Source organism: Vespula pensylvanica, chromosome 12 (assembly GCF_014466175.1).
Source record: "Vespula pensylvanica isolate Volc-1 chromosome 12, ASM1446617v1, whole genome shotgun sequence".
NCBI classification, from domain to species: Eukaryota; Metazoa; Arthropoda; class Insecta; order Hymenoptera; family Vespidae; genus Vespula; species Vespula pensylvanica.
Window position 1 is genome coordinate 2,888,001 of NC_057696.1, and position 21,185 is coordinate 2,909,185.

At 30.9% G+C, this 21,185-nt stretch overlaps 3 protein-coding genes and 1 long non-coding RNA gene across 8 annotated transcripts; 3 read left to right on the forward strand and 1 right to left on the reverse strand.

Annotated features, from left to right (window-relative positions):
* The first annotated feature begins 1,002 nt into the window (after positions 1–1,002).
* On the forward strand, positions 1,003–2,652 carry LOC122633386 (uncharacterized protein C16C10.8). 2 transcript variants are annotated; one of them, XM_043821205.1, is made up of 3 exons: positions 1,003–1,492; positions 1,569–1,924; positions 2,074–2,652. In XM_043821205.1, exons 1-3 carry the CDS (start codon positions 1,368–1,370, stop codon positions 2,535–2,537), a joined length of 945 nt encoding a protein of 314 aa, XP_043677140.1. In that variant the 5' UTR covers positions 1,003–1,367; the 3' UTR covers positions 2,538–2,652. The 2 variants fall into 2 exon arrangements, with proteins under 2 accessions (XP_043677140.1, XP_043677139.1); XM_043821204.1 differs by having other exon boundaries at positions 1,005–1,492; positions 1,993–2,652.
* Positions 2,653–2,901: 249 nt separating this feature from the next.
* LOC122633383 (GTP-binding protein 2) lies at positions 2,902–6,599 on the reverse strand. 3 transcript variants are annotated; one of them, XM_043821199.1, is made up of 8 exons: positions 6,474–6,599; positions 5,588–5,866; positions 5,226–5,519; positions 4,826–5,086; positions 4,348–4,741; positions 3,929–4,214; positions 3,738–3,804; positions 2,902–3,646 (listed from the first exon to the last, which is right to left on the reverse strand). In XM_043821199.1, exons 2-8 carry the CDS (start codon positions 5,862–5,864, stop codon positions 3,597–3,599), a joined length of 1,629 nt encoding a protein of 542 aa, XP_043677134.1. In that variant the 5' UTR covers positions 5,865–5,866; positions 6,474–6,599; the 3' UTR covers positions 2,902–3,596. The 3 variants fall into 3 exon arrangements, with proteins under 3 accessions (XP_043677134.1, XP_043677133.1, XP_043677132.1); XM_043821198.1 differs by having other exon boundaries at positions 3,708–3,804; XM_043821197.1 differs by having other exon boundaries at positions 2,902–3,804.
* Positions 6,600–9,028: 2,429 nt separating this feature from the next.
* Positions 9,029–13,037, forward strand: LOC122633387 (neural/ectodermal development factor IMP-L2). Of its 2 annotated transcripts, none has more exons than XM_043821206.1 (7): positions 9,029–9,165; positions 10,014–10,229; positions 10,321–10,385; positions 10,500–10,584; positions 11,286–11,475; positions 11,703–12,016; positions 12,099–13,037. In XM_043821206.1, exons 2-7 carry the CDS (start codon positions 10,014–10,016, stop codon positions 12,117–12,119), a joined length of 891 nt encoding a protein of 296 aa, XP_043677141.1. In that variant the 5' UTR covers positions 9,029–9,165; the 3' UTR covers positions 12,120–13,037. The 2 variants fall into 2 exon arrangements, with proteins under 2 accessions (XP_043677141.1, XP_043677142.1); XM_043821207.1 differs by having other exon boundaries at positions 11,703–12,013.
* A 6,313-nt stretch (positions 13,038–19,350) lies between these two features.
* On the forward strand, positions 19,351–20,470 carry LOC122633307. The gene is made up of 2 exons (XR_006328079.1): positions 19,351–19,516; positions 20,291–20,470. It is a non-coding gene; the product is annotated as an uncharacterized LOC122633307 (long non-coding RNA).
* Positions 20,471–21,185: the final 715 nt, after the last annotated feature.

The following is a 21,185-nucleotide window of genomic DNA, read 5'->3' on the forward strand; positions in this document are numbered from 1 at the left end:
CACAAATATCATATATTTATAATATCCAACTATCACAAAATATACCTTATAAATCCTAAAAATTAAATCAATTGGCAAAATTAATTTGCTATAGTTATAGTCGATTATCTTGTTTAAAGATACAAATGACGATATCTAGATTAAAACAAAAATATATGCTATACCATGTATAGCAACACAAATATGTAGTGTGTATATATATATATACGCTGTGTGTATATATATATATATATACACGGATCTTATATTCAAGATTGTATATTCATGGGTTAAATATGTATTAAGTAAATATACATATAGATAAAAATGAAGAAGATATGATTCTAAGAAAAATAAAGATCTGATCTGATCAGATTAAACAGATTTACATGATGAAACATGTAAGAATTTATCAAAAGGCTGGCTTTATCATCTTTCACATTATTTTAATTATTTACTTAGTTGTTTATTTTATTATCAATATAAAATTAGTTGAATTATACAATGTATGAAACAAATTTGAACACTAATCGATTTATACTCATATTTTATACAAATAATAATCATAATTTATTTTAATAAGATATTATTATTTTACCTATTGGTACTACTTATAATATTATATGTAATGACACCTTTTTTTATATCTTAATGCAATGTCATATTATTTTATGTATTACAATTAACTTTATTTTTAATTCTTTATTTCTAATATTGTAATACATATATTTTATAAACTTAATGTAGCCAAAAGTGAATGGTAATAAAATGGATTACATATATATTAATTAAATGTTACAATATTATATGTACAAGATGTCTGTTCATAGCAAATTATTTTGTAACTGCTTGAACTTACAACAAAGTTTAATAAAAGAAAGTTTAATAAGAGAAATTACATGGCTCTGTCTCAGCTACAGTCTGTAAAATTTTTTTTTATTCGTGATCTTTTCGAGTTATGAAGATACCTATATATATTTTTTTTTTTTTTACATATTTATACAATAGGCATTATTTTGTAGTAACCAAATTAAAATCGTATTTAGTAAAAAATTGCTATTATGTATTGATTGAAATTTAATATATTGTAGTCAATTATTTATGTAATTTTATATTTATATGAAATATATTTTTTTTCAGTAATATAAAAGTTACGTTTTAATTTGAGATCGTATTTTTCATATCGGTAACTTGCACTAACTCGTGTGTGCTAACATAACCTATTACTTGTATTTAGGTATCGGTTTATGCAGTCGTACGTGTATGTTTAAACGCGTTAGCGATTTTAGTATTCTTCATATTTATTAGGATTTATTACAAATCATAAAAATTACATTTATCTCCGATAGTATTATTTAATATTTTTTGTATAATATTAAAATACAAATATGGTTGTTTTTACTTGTAATCATTGCGGCGAGACTTTACAAAAACCACGTGTTGCAAAACACTATCAATTTCAGTGTCGTAATAAACCTTATTTAACGTGTGTGGATTGTTTAAAAGATTTTCAGTAAGTATTCGTTAATTTTCATTTTATAAACTTTGATTTTTGGAATATATTCTATTTGAGGTCAAAACAATTTAAGTGAACAGGAATATGTACAACATACAAAATGTATAACTGAGGCAGAACGATATGGTGGTAAAAACTATGTTCCAAAACCTACAGCTTGTAAGGGTGAACGTAAACAACAAGAATGGCTTAAAATTGTAAATAATGTACTTGAGACAAATAAGGATTTATCTAATGCAGAAAAAAGTTTTTTACAAGCTTTGTCAAAATGTGAAAATATTCCTAGAAAGAAAGTCAAATTTATCAATTTTATTAATAATGCATTTGGATTTAAAACAAACAAGTCAGTAGTTGAAAGTGTTTGGACAAAAATGGAAAAAGCTTATCAACAGGCAGTAGATAATAACATAAAGCAAGAAAAAATTGGAGGTAAGTTTGATTAATCTTATGAAAATGATATTATTATTCCATTCTAAATCTTCTTATTTAAATTGTAGAGCCTAATAGTAATCATAAAATAGAAATTCATATGGAAGAAAACAAAAATTTGAAGAATAATTTGGATAATAATATTGCAGAAAACCAAAATAATGAAAATATATTCAAAGAAAGTAAATGTGATAAACAAGATATAAATAATGGATTGTCTGACAATAATCGCATTGAGGAATTGGAATCTTCAAACAGAAAAAAGAAATCTAAGAAAAGAAAACTTTCTCCATCAATAAGAAATGCAGAGGAATCTTCTATCACTAAAAAAAATAATATGGATGATCTGAATGTAATTCCAGAACCTTTAAATGAAAGTCAAAATGAGAATACATTGGAAACAACTAAATTTAATTGGAAAAATACTATTTTAAATATAGTATCTGTGAAAGGTGAGATATCTTTAAAGAAACTGCAAAAAAGGGTACGCACACAATACACAAATCATTGTCAAGATGAAATAACAGATGAAAAGTTCATTAATAAATTTAATAAGAAACTTAATAAAATGACTGAAATTATTGTATTTGAACAAAAAATAAGACTAGCATAAATATATAAATTATTGACAATAAAAATTTGTGTTACTATTTGAAATTAAAATATGTTGAGAAACAAGATTATTGAGAACTATTTGAGAAATAGATACAATGTGACAAAATCAAAAAGCATTTTACTTTTTTTTCTTACCACTGTACCTTAACTCAATTTAATAGGAATCTATTTAGAAAAATTAAGTATCAAATTTCTCAAATCTATTATACTTTTAAATATTTGGAATCTTTTTTTTTTTTTTTTTTTGAGATATTTAGAGATATTAAACTATAGTTTTTAATATTTAAATGGAACTTATTTGTATAGAAGTATTTTGGTTCAATGAACTCATTTTAGGGAATAAGGAATATTAAATTTGAATGTCAGAGAAAAGGTAGTGTTTATAATATTACATATTATTTTTTACACATACGAAAAATATATGGTAACATTCTTCTTTAAACTGTTTGTAAGCATATTCTATACTACATTGAAATTCTAAATAGATTCTGTTATATACTACAGTGTTATTTAGTAAAACGTAATATTTATATTTTTTTATTTATTATTTATCTTGGTAACACCATATTCATTTCAAGTCTGCTATGTTTTTTTTTTATAAATTCTATCATAAAAGAAATCAACATATTTTCAATGAAATAAATTTTTTGTTTTCTGTATATATGTTATGATTCAAATAAAATTATATTATTAAGCAAAATGGTCTCTTCGAATTTATTCTCTTATTAGAAAATAGTAAAATAATAAAAATTTGATATTTTTGAAATCTACCAACATGAAGATATGTATCTATTTAATTTTTTTCTAAAACTATACAACTTTCATTTAAAAGGACTTAATATTTTCGTTCTTTTCTTTTGTTTTTTTAACGTATTTCTCTTTAAAACAATATACTGTACACACACAATAAACACGCACACGTGTTATCTAATTAATTATGTTATATAAGTATTTTATTTTACATAGTTATCTAATTTCAATTATTGTATAGTATGTTGGGAACCAATTAAAGGAAAAGTTTGTGTGATTTTACCAATTCCTTTGGTACGACCCTCTCTTAATAGAAGTCGCATTCCAACATGAAGGTATTCTGGATGACTAACAAACCTAAATAATATAGACGCTGTGTCATTTGTCTGTAAACCTCTGTCTTTCATATCCATTATACCTTCAATTATACAGGTTTGCCTTACGTTACCTACGTGAACAGTAGTTTGAAAACCAGAAAAAATTGCAGTAGCATGGTAAACAATTAATACAGTAGCCTGAAACATGAAATTAAACATTTAAGAAATTAAGAATGAACCTTTTTCGTTTATTTTTAAAGTATCAGTTCGAATAAATAGTTTAGATGATATGAAATTAGTTCGATTAAAGTACATTATTTACTTGAAAAAATAAAGTTGCATGTGGCTTATCTCGCACAGAGACTAAAACCATGCCTGGTCGAAAATGTGGTAGAGGTGGACTGTGGTTTGTTGATGGTGCCAAAGTTAAACTGGCACTTTGTGATGCTCGTACCAAACAACAAGGAGCTTTATTACGATGTATACTAGCAACTTTTACAGGACTAAATTTACCATCAGGTAAAGGTCCTACTAATAATCGTGTTCCGGGTGCAATTGCACCTTTTACAAGTAAGCCACCCAAAACAGGTTGAGTTAAACCAGCAACTCTACAATATTTTGATTATTATGTACTACTACTACTACTACTACTACTATTATTTTTATACTATTATGATTAATCTGTGTATCATAAGAAAATATTTAATATAACATGATATTATTTTTACATACAATTCCTACCTAAATGTTTCATCAATTTGGAATAAACACGACTCTGGATCTGAATCCGTAGGATTTGTTTCAGATGGTGGTAAGTTTCTAATAAATGATGTTAATTCTCCTAATCCTTTTCCAGTAACACAACTAACTGTAAATACTGGTATAATATCTGTTTCATAATACTGTGATATATCGTTATTAATATTATATAATAATAATTGTTTAGAGTAACCATGTGCTTGTATTGCATTTTCTAGTTGAACTAAGGTATCATGAGTATCACAAAACCCAAGGTCATTTTTATTTAAAACAATGAAAAATGGAAGTCTTAATGTCAAGCAAAGAGCCATATGTTCTTGTGACGCTTCGTTCATTGGTGGTGCAATCACCAATATGACATAATGAGGAGAATATCCTATAACATTGAATCGTTTTTTATTTATTATTTAATTTAATTCGAGAAAGTAAAGAGAAGAGATACGTTAAAAAGATCTTTTACCTGTTAATCCCGAAACTGTTGTTCTTAAATATTTGCGATATCCAGCCAAGTCTATAAAGGTAACAACTTTCGAAGCATGTTCGCAAATTTCTTCAGCTGTTGTCATTTCAGCGTAATTTAAGACATGTCCTTCGTTATCAAATCCGATAATTTCGTGCGAAATCGACGATGTGCGTCCTGTTTTTATTTCATGAAGATGCCGTAACATATTTAATCTTGCTCTCCCTCTACCATTATCTAATTCACCTTGCGTTAATACCCCTAAATAGACATTGCTTCTTATAACTCAAATATATTATTTTCATTGTAAATAGATAAAATAGAATGAGCAAAATAAATATTGCAGAGCAAACTTTAAGTATACTTCTCTACCTTAAATGTCCTCTGCTAAGCCTCTCACCTAAGAGAGTTGACTTTCCAGCATCCTGAGCACCTATTACTGCCAATCTCAAGTCAACAACACTCGCTTGATCCTCTCTATCATCTTTTCGTAACTTCTTCACTAGAACTTCAGCTACTCTTCTCTCACCGTCGCATTGTTTTTCTTTAACATTTTTATATTTAGAAATAGCAACTCTTTCACGAAGTACACAAGTTGTCGCACCCAGTCTAGAGGCCATTTCTTTTAAAGTTTTAAGAGATGCCTTTAGTTCTTCTTTTGACAAGCCCGTCAATCTTCCATTATCTTCAACGCCTATATAAATTCATCATTGATAGACTAGATATTTTATAAACAATCTTTAAAGAAATATGTGATTTTACCAATTTGATAGATTGCTTCCCCATGACCTTCTCTCAGCCTCCATTTCATTTGTGTAACAAGATGTTCGAATCGTTGATTAGATGGATTTATTAATTTCAATTTATATTCAACATTGCCTTGCTCTGGTTCTGGTGGTAACTTTTCTTCTTGACCTTCATCAGCACTGTAATTTTCACAATCCGATACATCATTTTCTTTAGTTTCTGAGTCATCCCAAGTGCTTCTTATAATATTTTTATCATCCTCTGGGTCGAATAATGATAAAAATGACTCCATATCTAAAAATTATCGGAAAAAATGTTAAGCAAATGAAATGGCTTTGTACTAAACAATATTTCAACTCAAAATCATTTATCAGTAATATTTGTATGAAAAAATTGTCTGATGTAATAACTTATAAAATGATACAATATTAATGTCGTAATGTTTTTGTAATAATTCGAGAAATTAATAATATGATACTAACATGATGTTTCTCATTTTGAATAAAAAAGAGAGAGTCAAGGCTCGACTTAAAAAAATACATGACATACTATATATATACGTGTGTGTGTATATATATATATGTACATCATATGCCAACATAACATAAACAGATGTATATATTATGAAGTGAAGTCAAACATAAGAAGGACAAACTACATATCCGCTTATATGCACATTTGTGTATAAATAAAAACAATAAAATCGTTTTCGAATATAATCAAAGGAATAAAAATAAAAAATAAATTTATTTAATATGGCATTCGTGTGTGTTGTACAGCTGTTTGAAAGTGAAATGACAGTTATTATCTAAAATTTTCGATAGAATTATGACGTAATATTTTCTAAACGAACAAAAAATTAAACAAAAAATTCGTATTAAAAATATTAACGTGAACTTACTACATTTTCAAAAACGAAACTTTTCTTCTACAAATGTACGTTTTAATCCAAAATTACTCAATCATCCAAGCTTCGTGCTGTAGTTGTGGCCGCCATGACAAATGTTCCTTTAATCTAGAGTTACCAACATCCAAAAATGTGACGCAAATGATGCAATTTGATATAATTATGTTTAAAGTTTTCGATCATTTTTATATCGTTTATACTTGAATAATAATTATATTTTTATTTTCCTTTTTTTTTATTTTTATTTTTTCATAGAAAAAATATTTTCTAACCCGTATCTTCGAGAGTTGACGTCATTACTATATAAAAATTTACGCGAATAATGTAACATTAAATAAAAAATGCAATCTATAATGAAGAATAAAATTGAGACACATAGTCATCTATGAAATAAATAAATGCAGCTACATATCGTTTGACGGAAAAATTACTAAAAATTGAAATTGTGAAAAAAACAAATCTTCCTAACCTAACAACATTGTGAAGTTTTTGAATTCTCAATAATTTTGTCAAACGTACTTATTCGTATTTTTTGTTCGAATATAGAGGGGTTGATTTCTTTAGACGAGTGTACTTGAAAAGAATATATAAGGGTAGGAATCCCTCGATTCAAGTGTCACGTGTCCTATTTGTATTAGCCCTTAGGCGAACGCGTGTCTTATATCCTTTACGCCTTTATGTTCTGCAACACAAATATTGCAAACGAAGTTACGAAGGATATACATCTATATATATTCATTTTATTGTGTCATTGAAAGAAGAAAATAGAAAATTCTAAGAGATCGAGTCGATTTTGATCGATTTTTTTTTAATTTGCCTTATAAATTTCAATCATTCATTATCGCAAAGAAAAGAAAAAAAAAAAAAGAAAGAAAAAAAGAAAGAAAAAAAAAAGAAAGAAAAAAGAAAAGCTTTATCAAAATATTATCAATTTATAGTTCCGTCCAGTATTGATCATCATAAATATTTTATTTTATCATTCAAATAAAATTCTATTTTCTTTTGCAAGTTATTTTTTTTTTGTATTTTTAATCGATAATCAAGAATAATCGATGAATGGTATTTTACGTAAATAGCGTACGTAATTCGATATATAGAATCGATATTATGTATTTGTGCTATAATAAAACGATTTGAAAAATATTGAAATACTATAATTTGTATAGTAGTGAAAATGGAGCACAGTTTGAATGCATCTGTTAATGACAAAATCTTCTCTGATGGACTATTCAGAAGGCGTATTATCTCGGTTGGATCTGTTGACAACGTAAACACAAATTGCGATTCGTCGGACAATATCAAAAGAAGATTTAATTTATTCGTTCGCCCTAGGCAAATCTCGATGGTTTCTTTTTCTTTTTTTTTTTGCCAAGAGTAAAGAAAGACAAGGGGGAGAGATAGATAGACGCAGAGAGGGAGAAAGAGAAAATATTCGTTTCACATAGGAATGAGTTTATCAAATTGCGTGTTATTTTAAATCGACGAATACAATAAACATGCGGATTTTATGAACGTTACGAGAATAAAATCGTATTATTTTTATTGTTCTTCAGCGAGCACTTTTTTATTTATAATAATACTCGATAATATTATATAAAAGAAATTTTCAGTTGTAGTAGTATCAATCATTTGTCGTGTAGTATTTAAAATTATATCATCGTGGGATCTATTGTTTATGAAGTGCTCGTCGACTCAGACTCACATGCCTCGATTCATAATTTCTGTACAAATGACAAAATGAAAAAATAAAGAAATAGATAAAGAAATAGTAAGATATTGATGGGAAAATCACGCGAGAATTCTATATTAAATTCTAGCACAATGTTGCGATATAAACGAGCTATGTCGATAATTTTAACAATCATCCAAATCTTATGTTGGATCGTAAGGATCAGACGTTGACATCACGCAGCAGTTATTAGAATGACGACGAATGAAACTACAAGTCTAATTTTGCTCGTATTTCCCATTAAGTATATAGATTCGTGCGATATGCTGTTAATTGGACGACGAAAAGGTAAAAATCTACCCCCAGGGCTGTTAAATAAAAAGTCGGAAATTGTGCGACATATCGGCGCGTCATATATCGTACGTTGAACCCTCAGAAAGTCGAATTAGGAAGAGTTTCGTCGAAGTTTATTGAAGAAGGTATTACGTGGTCTCTTTCGTTTCGTCTTCTCGCAATCGCTTTCAATAAAAGTAATTATCTCGTTTTTATGAAAAAAAATCGATGCTCATAGATGAGGGTAGAAACAATACGGCCATATGTACACTTGTACATACATATATATGTGATATGTACATGTACGTTTACACGCTCAACGAATAAGTGATGTGAAAGAAAGAGTAAGAGTGAGAATGTGTGAAAGAGGAAGAGAGGAAGAGAGATAGATAGATAGATAGATGGATAGATAGATAGATGGGGAGAGAGAGAGAGAAAGAGAGAGATGTGCAGATAATGAATTCAATTGGTTAGTGTGGGTGTAACACCCTACTCCATTCGACGGCGACCAATCAGGAAGAAACGAGGGCGCCGGCTGCTACATTCGAAATATATAAATGTGCCAATATCTCTTCTCCTCTATTCAGACAGTTCTTTCTTTCTTTGCCAGTGTTACCTGAACATTCCTTGTCAACAGTACGAAGACAGTCACTTTCTTGTTACCTTCAAATTTTTCGAACAAAGGCAAGTTTTCTCCGATATTTTCATATTTTTCGAAACTCGTCGATTAACTCGTAGAGATTTGCTAATTATCAATTACAGATTATTATCATTAGCTTTTTCTTCAAGATAAGCAAGTCAAGCATTAGAGAGTTAAAAATCAATTGTTTTTCATTGTTTAGACTTAAAAACTTCATTATTTCATTTCAAAAACTACATTCATTTTCATTTGTTTCACGACGATTAATCGATTATTTTTCCAAAGTTCCCCAAGTAGACGCTCTTCCCGCCTTTTTTCTAATTATTTCAACTATTCTCAACGCGATTCTCTTATCGCGGTATATACAAATTCCCGTAACGATGTCAGAATCGAATTGCATGAATGATTCCATGATATTCGAGTATCGCGTTTAAAACCTTCTACTGGCCATCGGAGAGTTGCAGTCAGATAAGATAAATAATCATTTTGACTATAACCTACGTGTGGAATTTAAGAACTGAGCGTCCTTTTCAATACATAAGAAGCTCATTTGTAGCAGTGCTTTAATATCTGATATAATAGTAGCTTTTTTTTGAAGAACTTAGGTTTTAAAATTCACGTTGTTTGCGATAGAAAAAGGGAGAAAGAAAGAGAGACAATATTATTTAAATGCACATGTATCTTATTGATAGTTGAAATATTATGTTAAACGGCATTTAGAATATTTCAAGGCATACACACACACGAACAAAGCACGTAAGCTTCATAGATTCGTAATTAGGTTACTTGTTGCATCATTTCGATCGGACGTGCCGGTTCCCTCGTCTTCTATAGTTTCGGTTTTAACCTCGCTCTTTTTTCTATTTCTTTTTGTTATTTTTAACTTTCACAGATGAAACGATTCTTAACACCGTCTACTCTTTTCCTGGTCATCGTTTTGACGAATACCATCTTCGGAAGTCCTTTCTCACTAATTAGATTATTAACACATAATCGTGCTTACGGTCCTGGAGTTAACAAAGCTTCTAATCGTTTGGACGATGAAAAGAATTATGAGAATTCGATATCCGTCGATGATTCTGCTGCAACAGCAGACATTAATTTACAGGTATTATCTTTATCTACGTTCGAATAAATTATTTAGTTCTTTTTCTTTTTTTTTTATATGATTGATATATTAGTTTTTTCCTTTCTTTTAGGATTACCAACAGGATTGGACGAAAATTACGAAGAACCCTGCGAGTTCTTTAACTGCCACAGTCGGGTTAGTCGGTCGATCGTAAAAGAATAATAATTTTTCATGATGTCACCTATATGAACGTCGCTCGTTAATTTATTTATTCGTTTATTTATTTTTTAATTATTGCTTCATTTTTAGGAACCGAATCGAATTACAATGTGAAGCTAATGGCAGTCCACCGCCACAAATTCTTTGGTTGAGGGGAAACGATCCGGAAAAGCAGGTTTTTATCATTTCTAGATTTCACAGCTGATATATCGTTGGTAGAAGAAGAAAAAGAAAGAAGAAAGAAAAAGAGAGAAAGATAAAGATAGAAATGTAAATTTCGACATAATATACGACGTCATTTCATTCGAAATCGTAGTAATAATGTTTGTCATTCGTCCGGTCATGGGATGATGATTATCTATGTCTATCAAAGGAAATAGGTTTAAAAAGTAGAGAAAAGAAAAAAGAAAAGAAAAAAGAAAAAAAAAAAAGAAAGAAATAATTTCGATATCGAGGATCGTCGTGCAGAGAAGTTGACCTCTAACAATATGCATATTACAGTAGGACCTTGATTAACCGGTCTAATCGGGACCGGGCCAGGCCGGTTAAATCGAGATCCACCGGATAATTGAGACCTGGGAAGTGTATAAATGAATAGAGGGCATTAATGAATTTGTATATTGTAAAGATAACGACGAGAATATATTTTTCTCCTTTCTTTTTTTTTTTTTTTTTTCTTTTCTTTTCGACAATGTATTCGCGATCGTATTAATATCTTGATTTCTTGACGAATAGGGGTTCTTTTATATATATATATATATATATATATTTTTTTTTTGGGAATTATTTCAACCGACTAAAGCACGTTACCGACTGGTTAGCTCGTTCGTTATTATAGCAGCATGATGTAACTTGGAAATATTTTTGCATTTCTAGCTAACCGAATTCTTGAGTAAAAGTATGGCGGATTTTGAGATTTCTTCTGACGGATGGAAAGGACTCGGTCAGATCGTTTCGAAACTCGTCATAGAATGTGTTACGCCAAACGATCAAGGTTTAATTTATTGCGCATCCGTAGCCGGCAAAAAAATGCAATTGTCCAGTCCAACCTTACTTTTGGTCAATGGTAATATAACACTTGTTTTTGTTAATTTGTTTGTTTATATGTATCGTGTTTATTTATCGATATTATGAAATTATGAAATGAATTTATCAAAATGATTAAATTAAATGCCGGGTAAGATATATCGTTATATTTACCGATTAATTCGTATTCATAAACGATTAAAATAGTCGATAATGGAAAGTCTAACATTAAAAATATTTTCATTGGATTGCGTGTTTACGATTTAGGAGAGAATGGAAATAGCAGTTGTAACGGCGAAAATAAACCCACGATAACTCTGCATTCACCGATGAGATTTGCTCTGATTGGATCTACGGTCGTTTTGCCATGTAGAGCTACAGGCAAGCTGAGACCTTATACGTATTGGTTGGACAATAACGCGGCGGTTATACATTCGTCTTCGAATCCACGACACAAGATCTTAAGAAACGGTGATTTAGTCATAGATCCACTCGAATGGACAGACATGGGAAGTTTGACCTGTTACGCGAAATCCGATTACAAGGAAGACAGTGTAACAACATTCCTGTATCCGATGGTAGTAAGTCGTTTCTTTTCTATTTTTCATAAAATTTATGATTAATCATCGACAACTAAATCAATTTTTTTAATTATTTTCATAGGACGAAAAGAAGAATTTCTGAATGTGGAAACAAAATTAAAAAGAAAAAAAAAAAAAAAGAAAAACGAACAAAAAACGAAAAAGAAAAACTGAAGAAGGCCTGTTGTCAATGTTCTCAAATTCGTATGATTATACTGATCAACGATTTAAAAGAGTGAAAGTATTGCTTGAGCAGTATGCAAATACGGTTGATTCATTTCGAGCGTCGGTTTAATATGTTTGTCCTTTCGATCGCCATTCGCTCCGAGAAATTTTTCTAACGAAGTACACCTTCGAGCGCATTCATGCAATGATTGCTATAAATCAAACTGGATACGACCAGTTGATCTTTCGACGAAATTATCGTAGCTTTCTTCTCTTCTCGTTTATTCTTCTTATGATAATACAGATGCACACACAAACACACACACACACACACACACACACACACACACACCATCGCTGAAATTATACTGTTTGTCGAGCTATAACAATGTAATTTTTCTGTTTTGAATTTCTTTCTATTTCATACCTTTAATGAATATATTTTTAATATGTGAGTAACGATCGTATATGTCGGTATTAGAAAAAAAAAAAAAGAACAGTAGTTATGCTTGAGTATATATATAATTTTAAACGATGTACTTATTTGTCTGTGTATTGTGCAAACTGTTTGTTCATAGTTTTATATATATTTTTTATTATTTTTTTTTAATTTTTATTATATTTTTATATACGTTGATATTTAGATTATATTATGTAAGAGCTTTTTCAGACTCATTGTTATTGTCAATGGACCGCTACCTCGATTGTGCATTAAACAAAGAGTATCTTTATCAGTATTATTATTACATTAAGAAATAATGACGATGTCTTGTCGTTTCTCCACATCGATGCTTCATAAAATAAATTAATATAAAATGTAAAACTCAATAAAAAGCAGAAACATAAAAAGCAACAACATTGTTTAGTAGTTACATATTTATCCTTATTCTTTTGTTCCTAGATGATTGTTATGATTTCTTCTCTGTAATAATATTATATATAAATATTTTGATTAAGAATAATTTATCGCGAAATGTTTTAAAAATTTGCCGAAGCAAATCTTAAGTTAGAAATCTGTAATTATCCGAATGTCCTTATGGTAACTTTTCCGAACGCAATCATAGCTGACAAATGTGCCGAAAGATGGCAGCATAAGAAAGATCTCGAGATCCACGCGTTCGCCATTTTAAATATTTATATTTTACGGGAAATTCGATTAATAAAAAAAGTACTGGCGCTCTTATTGTTTCATACGATTTAGTTATTTCTTCTTTAAGTATAAAACTAAATAAATTTCTTTGCTGCATTTTCAAGCAATAGATTACATTTCCTTAGCGTTTCAAATCGTTTATCGTACTGTCATATGCCACGTGATGAATCGCTTTCCGCATTCTCTCGGAATTAATGTTCTCCCGGACGTTTTTTACCTCTTTCTCTTCTTTCTTAGTCCTTGACTTTTTTGTAGTTGAAGTAGCCGAGTCTACTCCGACTCTCAGGAGACGGAGCATATATTTTAACACTAAATTACTCGGTCGTCTCGGGTTGACACGAGCTGTATAAACGGAACCAAATAAACTAGAAGCAGGCCGGCGGCGAAGAGGAAGCGCGCCAGTCACTGATGACCGTTCTTCATTTAGCAATTCGCTACGCATTCTGAAGCCTCCGGGGGTGGCCAGCCATCGCTTTTCTCTGGTAATATTCTTACCGACTCTACATGGATAAGTCACTATACCCATTTCGATCATCCACGTTCACCAAGACGAGTTTTTTTCTTTTTCTTATTTTTTATTTTATTTTTTTAATATTCCATAACCAGCGACAACGATTTGATCGTTAAAAAGAAGAATACTAATCAGAAAAAGATTAAGAGAAAGAAGAGCTATAATAGATATTATAGTCAATACACACAATATCGTTATTAATAGCTTTTATAAACGAAGTAAAAAATATTGTATTATTTTATTGATAGAGTTTCCTAAACTTGCAGGAGTTGTGGCCCGCTTCTAATAATTTTGTCGTAACTCTTTTAATGAACACGTAAATTGCTTTCATATTTTATTAATTAATGCGATCCATCGATTGGTCGCGATCTAAATTTTGGGAATCTCTATGGTACACAGTCGATATAAAACATATCGATTTTACCATCTCGAAATGAAGTTAAACAGCTGCTCGATTACAATCAAAATATATAGATGGCGTTTGTAACAATCAGTATACATGTTCAATCAGCACGGTCTTATATATTTCGAATAAATCTCCCGCGATTATTTATATTTTCTAATTTCCTTCTTCTTCCGTCTCTCTGTCTCTCCATCTTTCTCTTATCTTGCTCTCTTTGTTAATCATATCCAATTCTCCAAAATCATATAATAAAAATACACACATGCATTTTAATCGGTGATAAGATGGATAATCTTGCTAATCAGAATAAACAGATGTACTTCTTTCTCTTGCTAGCATAAAGTATCCATATAAAGATATATAGTAGATAGTTTATATTCTCATAAAACTTGGTAAAAGAGGAAGATAAAAGGGAAGAGGTGGATAAGGAAGAGGATGAGGAAAAAGAAGAAATAGAAGAAGAAGAAGAAGAAGAAGAAGAAGAACTGGGGCGAAAGAGGAAGAAACGTTGAGAGACTAAGGTGGAAGGGTGAAGAAATATGAGAACTAAACGTATAACATGCGGTTAGAGGTTGTCAAGAGAATTTTTTGTGTTCCATGTTGAGAGAATCGTGCGTGTGGTATATACATCATCGAGGGATCACTGGTCTGCAGGTGCACTTCTCTCTTTCTCTTTCTCTCTTTCTCTACACACACACACACACACACATATACACCGCGTGTAAATGCATCGGAGAAGAGACGATGACGATACGAATGTGATGGTTAGGCGTGCACTCGGCACGTCATGCACACGGAGCAGTCTCGTTACTCAGAGAAAGGAAGAAGCAGAAGAAGGAGGAGGAGGAGGAGAAGGAGGAGGAGGAGGAGGAGGAGGAGGAAAAGAAGGAGGAGGAGAGGGAGGTAAGGTAGGTAGGTTGGTAGTCCTAGAGAGTAGTACGTTCGCGAGGAAGTTGTCATAATACCAGTAATCAACGTTGTAATGTTGATACTGCGCGTCTCCACGGCGATCCGAATGCGTGTTCTCCTTTCTGCGCATGTCTTCTTTTTCTTTATATTGTCTTTTTTTTCTCTCTCTCTCTCTCTCTCTCTCTCTCTCTCTTTTTTCCTTTCTTTTCCTTTCTTTTCTTTTCTTTTCTTTACGCTCTATGATCAGAGAAGAATTTCAATTATTGAGAAGTTAAACGTACCGTGCAAAAAAAAAAGAAAAAAAGAAAGCAAAAAAAAAAAAAGAAAAAAGGAAAAGGTAAAATAAAAATCATTTAATAGCAATTTAACAAGTAATTTCATGTAATTAAAAGAAGTCATTTCGATATCTTAAGATCTGCTGGTATCTGATATTATGTAAATTCGAATCTAATGTAGGATCGAGCATACATATGCACATTAACTCTGAAGTTAATTATTATTAATTGTATTATGGGTAATATAAAAAAAAAAAAAAAGAAAGAAAGAAAAGAAAAAAGAAAGAAAACAGAAAAAAGTTGAGCAAGACAAAAGAATACGAGAAATCGAATAAATGAGAAAAGGCAAACTATAATAAATGAATGAAATAAATCATGATTTGATGTGGGGAGGAAAGAATAAACAATACGTGTACTTCGTTCGAAGATGAAGTCTGGGATTCGGAAAGGGTAAAACTCGGATGAATTATCGGACAGGATAAAAGAGAACGTAGATGTAAAAGAGAGAAAGACAAACGCAAGAGAGTGAGAAAGAGAGAAATAGAGAGAGAGAGAGAGAGAGAGAGAGAGAGAGAGAGAGATTGTGTGTCCGAAACGCATTAGTTACACGTACATACATACGTAGGTACATCTGCCCGAAGGTAATAATAACGAGGGAAGGTGCAACACAGTCAGTCAGTCAGTCAGGCTGACTTTCTCATAGAAATGCTCGTAAGACTGTTCTTGAATACGTAGAAACTGTATTAGGTATAATTCAGGGTGGAGGGAGGAGCGAGCATGGCTAATGCGCGATCTGGTACAGCAATTAAGCTTCCGTGTTTTCTGCCAAGTAATAAGTGGGCTGCCGTTTCTAGAAGTGAACGCCCTACCCCTCTACATCCTCCCCCTCTTACCCCCACCTCTCTATGTTTTACCAAGAGATATAAAAAAGTATACCTATATACAGACCTAATTAATTTCAAAAAAAGGAAACTTGTAAAACGAAAGAAATAAAAATAAAAAAAAAAAAAAAAGAAAGAAACGTTTCTAAACGTTAACGGACGTATTATAGCCGAGAAAAAAATTAAAATGGAAGAGAAATTTATGCTTATGTTTTGGTTAAGTCTCCTTCAATTATTCTTTTTATACTCGTTTACTTTTTTTGTTCACATTGCAAAAGTCCAAGCCTACGAAATTTTGGCCTATCCCTGAATTTTATTCTTATTCTTATTCTTCTTCTTATTATTATCGTGAATATTAATTGTGAGAAACAATAAACAGAGCAGACATTTATGATTATTATCTTTTGTTCTATTTTATCATTATTATCGTTATCATTATTGCATTTTATTAATAACCATGATACATATATATATATATATATATATATATATATATTATAATAACTCTGTTTCTCTACTTATTACTTGTTTCTAAATGTCTACGAACCGATAAAATATTTGTAATCATGATAAAGCTTTCTCTCTTTCTCTTTTCTTAATAAACTCTCTCTTTACGTATTGTAAAAATTGACAAAGTGGCAAGAGACAAAGAAGGTTTTTATAAAAAAAAAAAAAAAAAAAAAAGGAAGGAAGGAAGGAAGGAAGGAAGGAAGGAAGGAAGGAAGGAAGGAAGAAAGGAAGAAAAAGTAAAGGCTACGGTAAAGAGATCTGGAACGGAAACGCGGCAATTGCAATATTATACTCGTTTTTTCATTTTTTTTTTATCGTTCTTAGCTTTCCGCTTCCTTTGACCGTTTAATTATGATGCATTGTATGTGAATCCTATAATCCTAAGAGATTCCTCTGTATTCTAGTTCGTAGAATAAAAAAAAAAAGAAAAAAGAAAAAAGAAAAAAAATAATTAATTAAAACGATCATTTTTTATATTTGAAATTACTGTCTCGTATACGAGATACTTCTTTCTCTAACGATCCAACGTCATATATAACTAACGCCTATAATAAATAAATAATATATCGAATCGTTCATATTTTGTATTTAAATATTTACAAACAAAACGAGAGAGTTCCGTTATACTTTTCATTCATTCATTCATTCATTCATTCATTCATTTTCTCTGTCTCTCCATGCATGTGTTCGTTCGACATCTTTTGTAAGTTCGCGATGTTGGTAACAATAACAATAGATTATTATTCGCGGCCACTTCCTGAATCCACAGAAACTCCGCGGCCTGTAAATTATATTTCCCCTTTTCCTTCTTCAACTCACAAAGTACAACACGATATTACTTACTACTACCACGCAACAATAACAACAACAACAACAAGAACGACAACAACACAACAATAACAAGAACACACACAACAGAATACAAGAGGAAGGAATCATCTCCTTTGTCGATGTTCACATAGAATTGATGACCATTGACATGCAAACGCCCAATTATTATTTTCTCTTTTATAAAGAAGACTCGCGAGGTTCTTTGTGTAAATAAAGTGTAGCGCGAGTAGTAGGAATGAGTTTCTTATTCGAGAATGACCATCCCCCTTTCCTCCCTACCTCAGTCCCACCCTCTCCTCCTTCCTTCTTTCTTTGCATGTCAGTCTCGAGTTATGATCGACGAGTTCTCGAAAACCATATCTAACTTAAGTATTATTCTTGTCTGTTCTCGATATATATATACAGTAAGAAAAAAGAAGCAAAAAAATTTTTTACAAAGACTCAACTACTGTATTCTTTTTATCCTGTCGGTCAAAAAGTTCACTTGCTCACGAAACTGTTTATACTCGAATAATGCAAAAGTCATGTGCAATGATTGTGCCTCGAGGATATATAATTGGATCTCTCATATATCAACTCTTTAATTCCGTGGATGCATGCAGGTATCTGATATGTGGCAAAAGACTCTTAGACTGTTAATGTTTTTATCGTATCATACATTTTTGGTTCGCGGAAATTAAATTATATAAACATGTCAGGAAGTGTATATAGAACATCATAAAAATGCATATTCTAAAATTAATGAAATATAATGTGGTAACGAAGTATGCAATGGGTAAGTTAATATTAAAAAAAAAAAAAAAAAAAAAAAAATGGGACGTTTATCAAAAACGTAAAAAGAAAAGATCGCATATCACGTTCTTGCATGCACTCGCAGAATTCTGACACAATTTGTTTTGTCGTTCTTTTTCTTTTTCCTTTTTCTTCTATATTTATTTACGTTCAATAATTTTGTAATCATAAAATATATATCTGACATATATATAATGTAACGTAAGAAGTATCAAATGAAAGCAGTCAAGGAAATAATACAGTTTTACGTCGTTAGTTATGCCTCATATAATATTCAATTATGGAGATTCTCTCTCCTCTTTACTATTTCCCTTTTATCTTTCATATCTATTATGAATGAAGTTTTTATTATTATTTATAACCAAACGTTTTCTTTTTACATGATTGCAGGACAGTAAAGAATGAAATAAAATAAATAAATAAATAAATAAATACGGACGAGCTTCGAAATAAATTAGTTCAGTTATTAAATTAAATCGTTTTATATTCTCCTTCTTTATACCTACTACGAGTTAAAAATTTGTATTTATATTTGTAATCAAGTTTCTTTTCTTTTTTCTTTTTTCACTTTTCATTGAGATAGTAATAAAACGAAATAATGAAGTGAATGAATATTGATGATTGATTACATTGCAATAGTAATAAAACACGATAAATAAATAAATAGATAACTACCAATAATCATCGAAATCGATTACTATAATTATACTATATCGCTTTTATTTGTTTTCTCTGATAAAAATAAAATCCTAAGATAGCTTCGACTCCGTCGTAATTATCCAACGACAGCCGATGATATTCGGAAGGTCATTGTTGTTCTCTCTTAATTTTAAAAAGAAAAAAAGGAAAAAAGGGGGACATATAAAGATAAAAAGAATATAAGGTTATCTACTATGCGGATAAAAAGTCGTGGAATGTTTTATCGGTCATTAAACTAATTAGATTACCAGTATTGCAGCGGTCAGCTATAAATTAGCGTTCCGCTCGTTTACGACCGGCTTTGAGCCTTCGACCGAGCCTGCTTGCGGTTTGAAGCTGTGTTTTTGGCATGAATAGCTTATATCATTAGAAAGGTATAATTCTCTTTCTTTCTTTTTCTCTATCTCTTTCCGTCCCTCTTCCTCTTTCTTTCAAATTTTCTATATATCTTATATAGGGATTATACTACACATAATCTTAAATAACACACTTCGCTCCCTCTTTCTTTTGAATCATACCAAAACTTGATTAGTCAAGACATAGTTTCGATGATTTAACTTTTTCAAGAATATTAACAATTTTTTTCGAATGGAAGTCACTTTCATCAGAGAGGAGAACAAGGAAAACACAATGAAATGCAATGAAAATCATTGCATAATCTCTTAACGGGTATATCTTGTCGGTAGAGAAGATCGGTAATATTTCATCAATGAAAAAATTCAATTATTTGTTTTTACTCAAGACAAGTCCATCCCTGAGAACGCACACAGAGATCTGTGAACGCATGCAAGAACCTAACACGAGATATTTCATACAGTATAATATTTTGCACCGTGCAAGAATCTTATATGGTCATATTTGTTATGGCTTCAGCAATTTTAAAAGATATATATTTCTTTATGGTTTCCTAACACGTTTGTATCATTTAATCTTCTGAAAACAAAAAGAAAGTATGATTCGGTAAAAACTTTGAAAGTCGATATCCCAGAAAAGATCACGTTTGTCATATATCAGCTTTTCCCATGCGTCCCAGAGATATATTAGGGTCTCGATGTTGTATCCGATGAATTAGTGATGATAATAGAAATAAAGATTAGTTGTCGAAGGAAATGAGTCTTTCATTAGATCGTTTATGGATTTTTCCAAAGGAGAATGACTCGAGAATGTGTACCCACCCGTGGTGGAGGTGTGAAGGAACAATTTCGAGAGGTGTGAAAAGTGAAGGGCCCCCCAGGTGCTCGACTGACTCTCCACTAATCGCGGGCAGGCGGAAAACAAGCGTGATGAGTTGCTGGTTCCCCGGGTCCCAATTGGGATTGCAAGAAAAAGAAAAAGAAAAAGAAAAAAGGAAAAGGAAAAAGAAAGAAGAAAGAAGAAAGAAGAAAAAAGAAAAAAGAACCGATGAGCAACAGGTACTCTCGCTTGATAAATGTACCGCCCTTGGTAAGTCAGAAGATTCGAAGAATGCCGTTAACAAAGATGATAACGACATTAATAAAAAATGAATCCTTCCTCGAACGAACTCGATAATTTCTTTTCTCTCTTCCTCTCTCTCTCTCTCTCTCTCTCTCTCGCTCTCTCTCTCTCTCTCTTCGACCGTTGCATTCGACTTTGACGAACTACCTTCGGGTATACTCAACGAAATTTTAATTAAAATTTGTTTGTAATTGGATTGATGCATAACTCTTACTATACGGGTACTTATTTTTACTCGTTATCAAATACGTAATGTTAACTTTGATATTAATTGCATTTTTCACGTGTAAACGTACGGATAAATAGAAATATAAGAAGAGAAACTTTAAGAAATCTTTCCTTCGAGATTTGTCATACGAGTATTGTCATAGTTGTGGAAAAGGAGAAAGTAAATAAATAAATAAATAAATAAATAAATGAAATAATAAATGATATATGTAATAAATAAATAGAAACGCGTAAAGAAAAAAAGAAATCCTTTGCAAAAAGAGAAAGAAGGGAACGCATGAACTTTTTTATTTTTTCCTATTGTTGGGGGAGAGAAAGAAAGGACGTATACCTTTACAC

Coding starts and splice junctions, on each gene's coding strand:
- LOC122633386 (XM_043821204.1), top strand. CDS start 1,368: ATGGTTGTTTTTACTTGTAATCATTGCGGCGAGACTTTACAAAAACCA. Junction 1,493..1,568: donor GATTGTTTAAAAGATTTTCA/GTAAGTATTCGT, acceptor AAACAATTTAAG/TGAACAGGAATATGTACAAC. Junction 1,925..1,992: donor AAAGCAAGAAAAAATTGGAG/GTAAGTTTGATT, acceptor TTTAAATTGTAG/AGCCTAATAGTAATCATAAA.
- LOC122633383 (XM_043821197.1), bottom strand. CDS start 5,864: ATGGAGTCATTTTTATCATTATTCGACCCAGAGGATGATAAAAATATT. Junction 5,520..5,587: donor GGAAGCAATCTATCAAATTG/GTAAAATCACAT, acceptor GAATTTATATAG/GCGTTGAAGATAATGGAAGA. Junction 3,805..3,928: donor ATGCAACTTTATTTTTTCAA/GTAAATAATGTA, acceptor TTCATGTTTCAG/GCTACTGTATTAATTGTTTA.
- LOC122633387 (XM_043821206.1), top strand. CDS start 10,014: ATGAAACGATTCTTAACACCGTCTACTCTTTTCCTGGTCATCGTTTTG. Junction 10,386..10,499: donor TCTTTAACTGCCACAGTCGG/GTTAGTCGGTCG, acceptor CTTCATTTTTAG/GAACCGAATCGAATTACAAT. Junction 12,017..12,098: donor CATTCCTGTATCCGATGGTA/GTAAGTCGTTTC, acceptor TTATTTTCATAG/GACGAAAAGAAGAATTTCTG.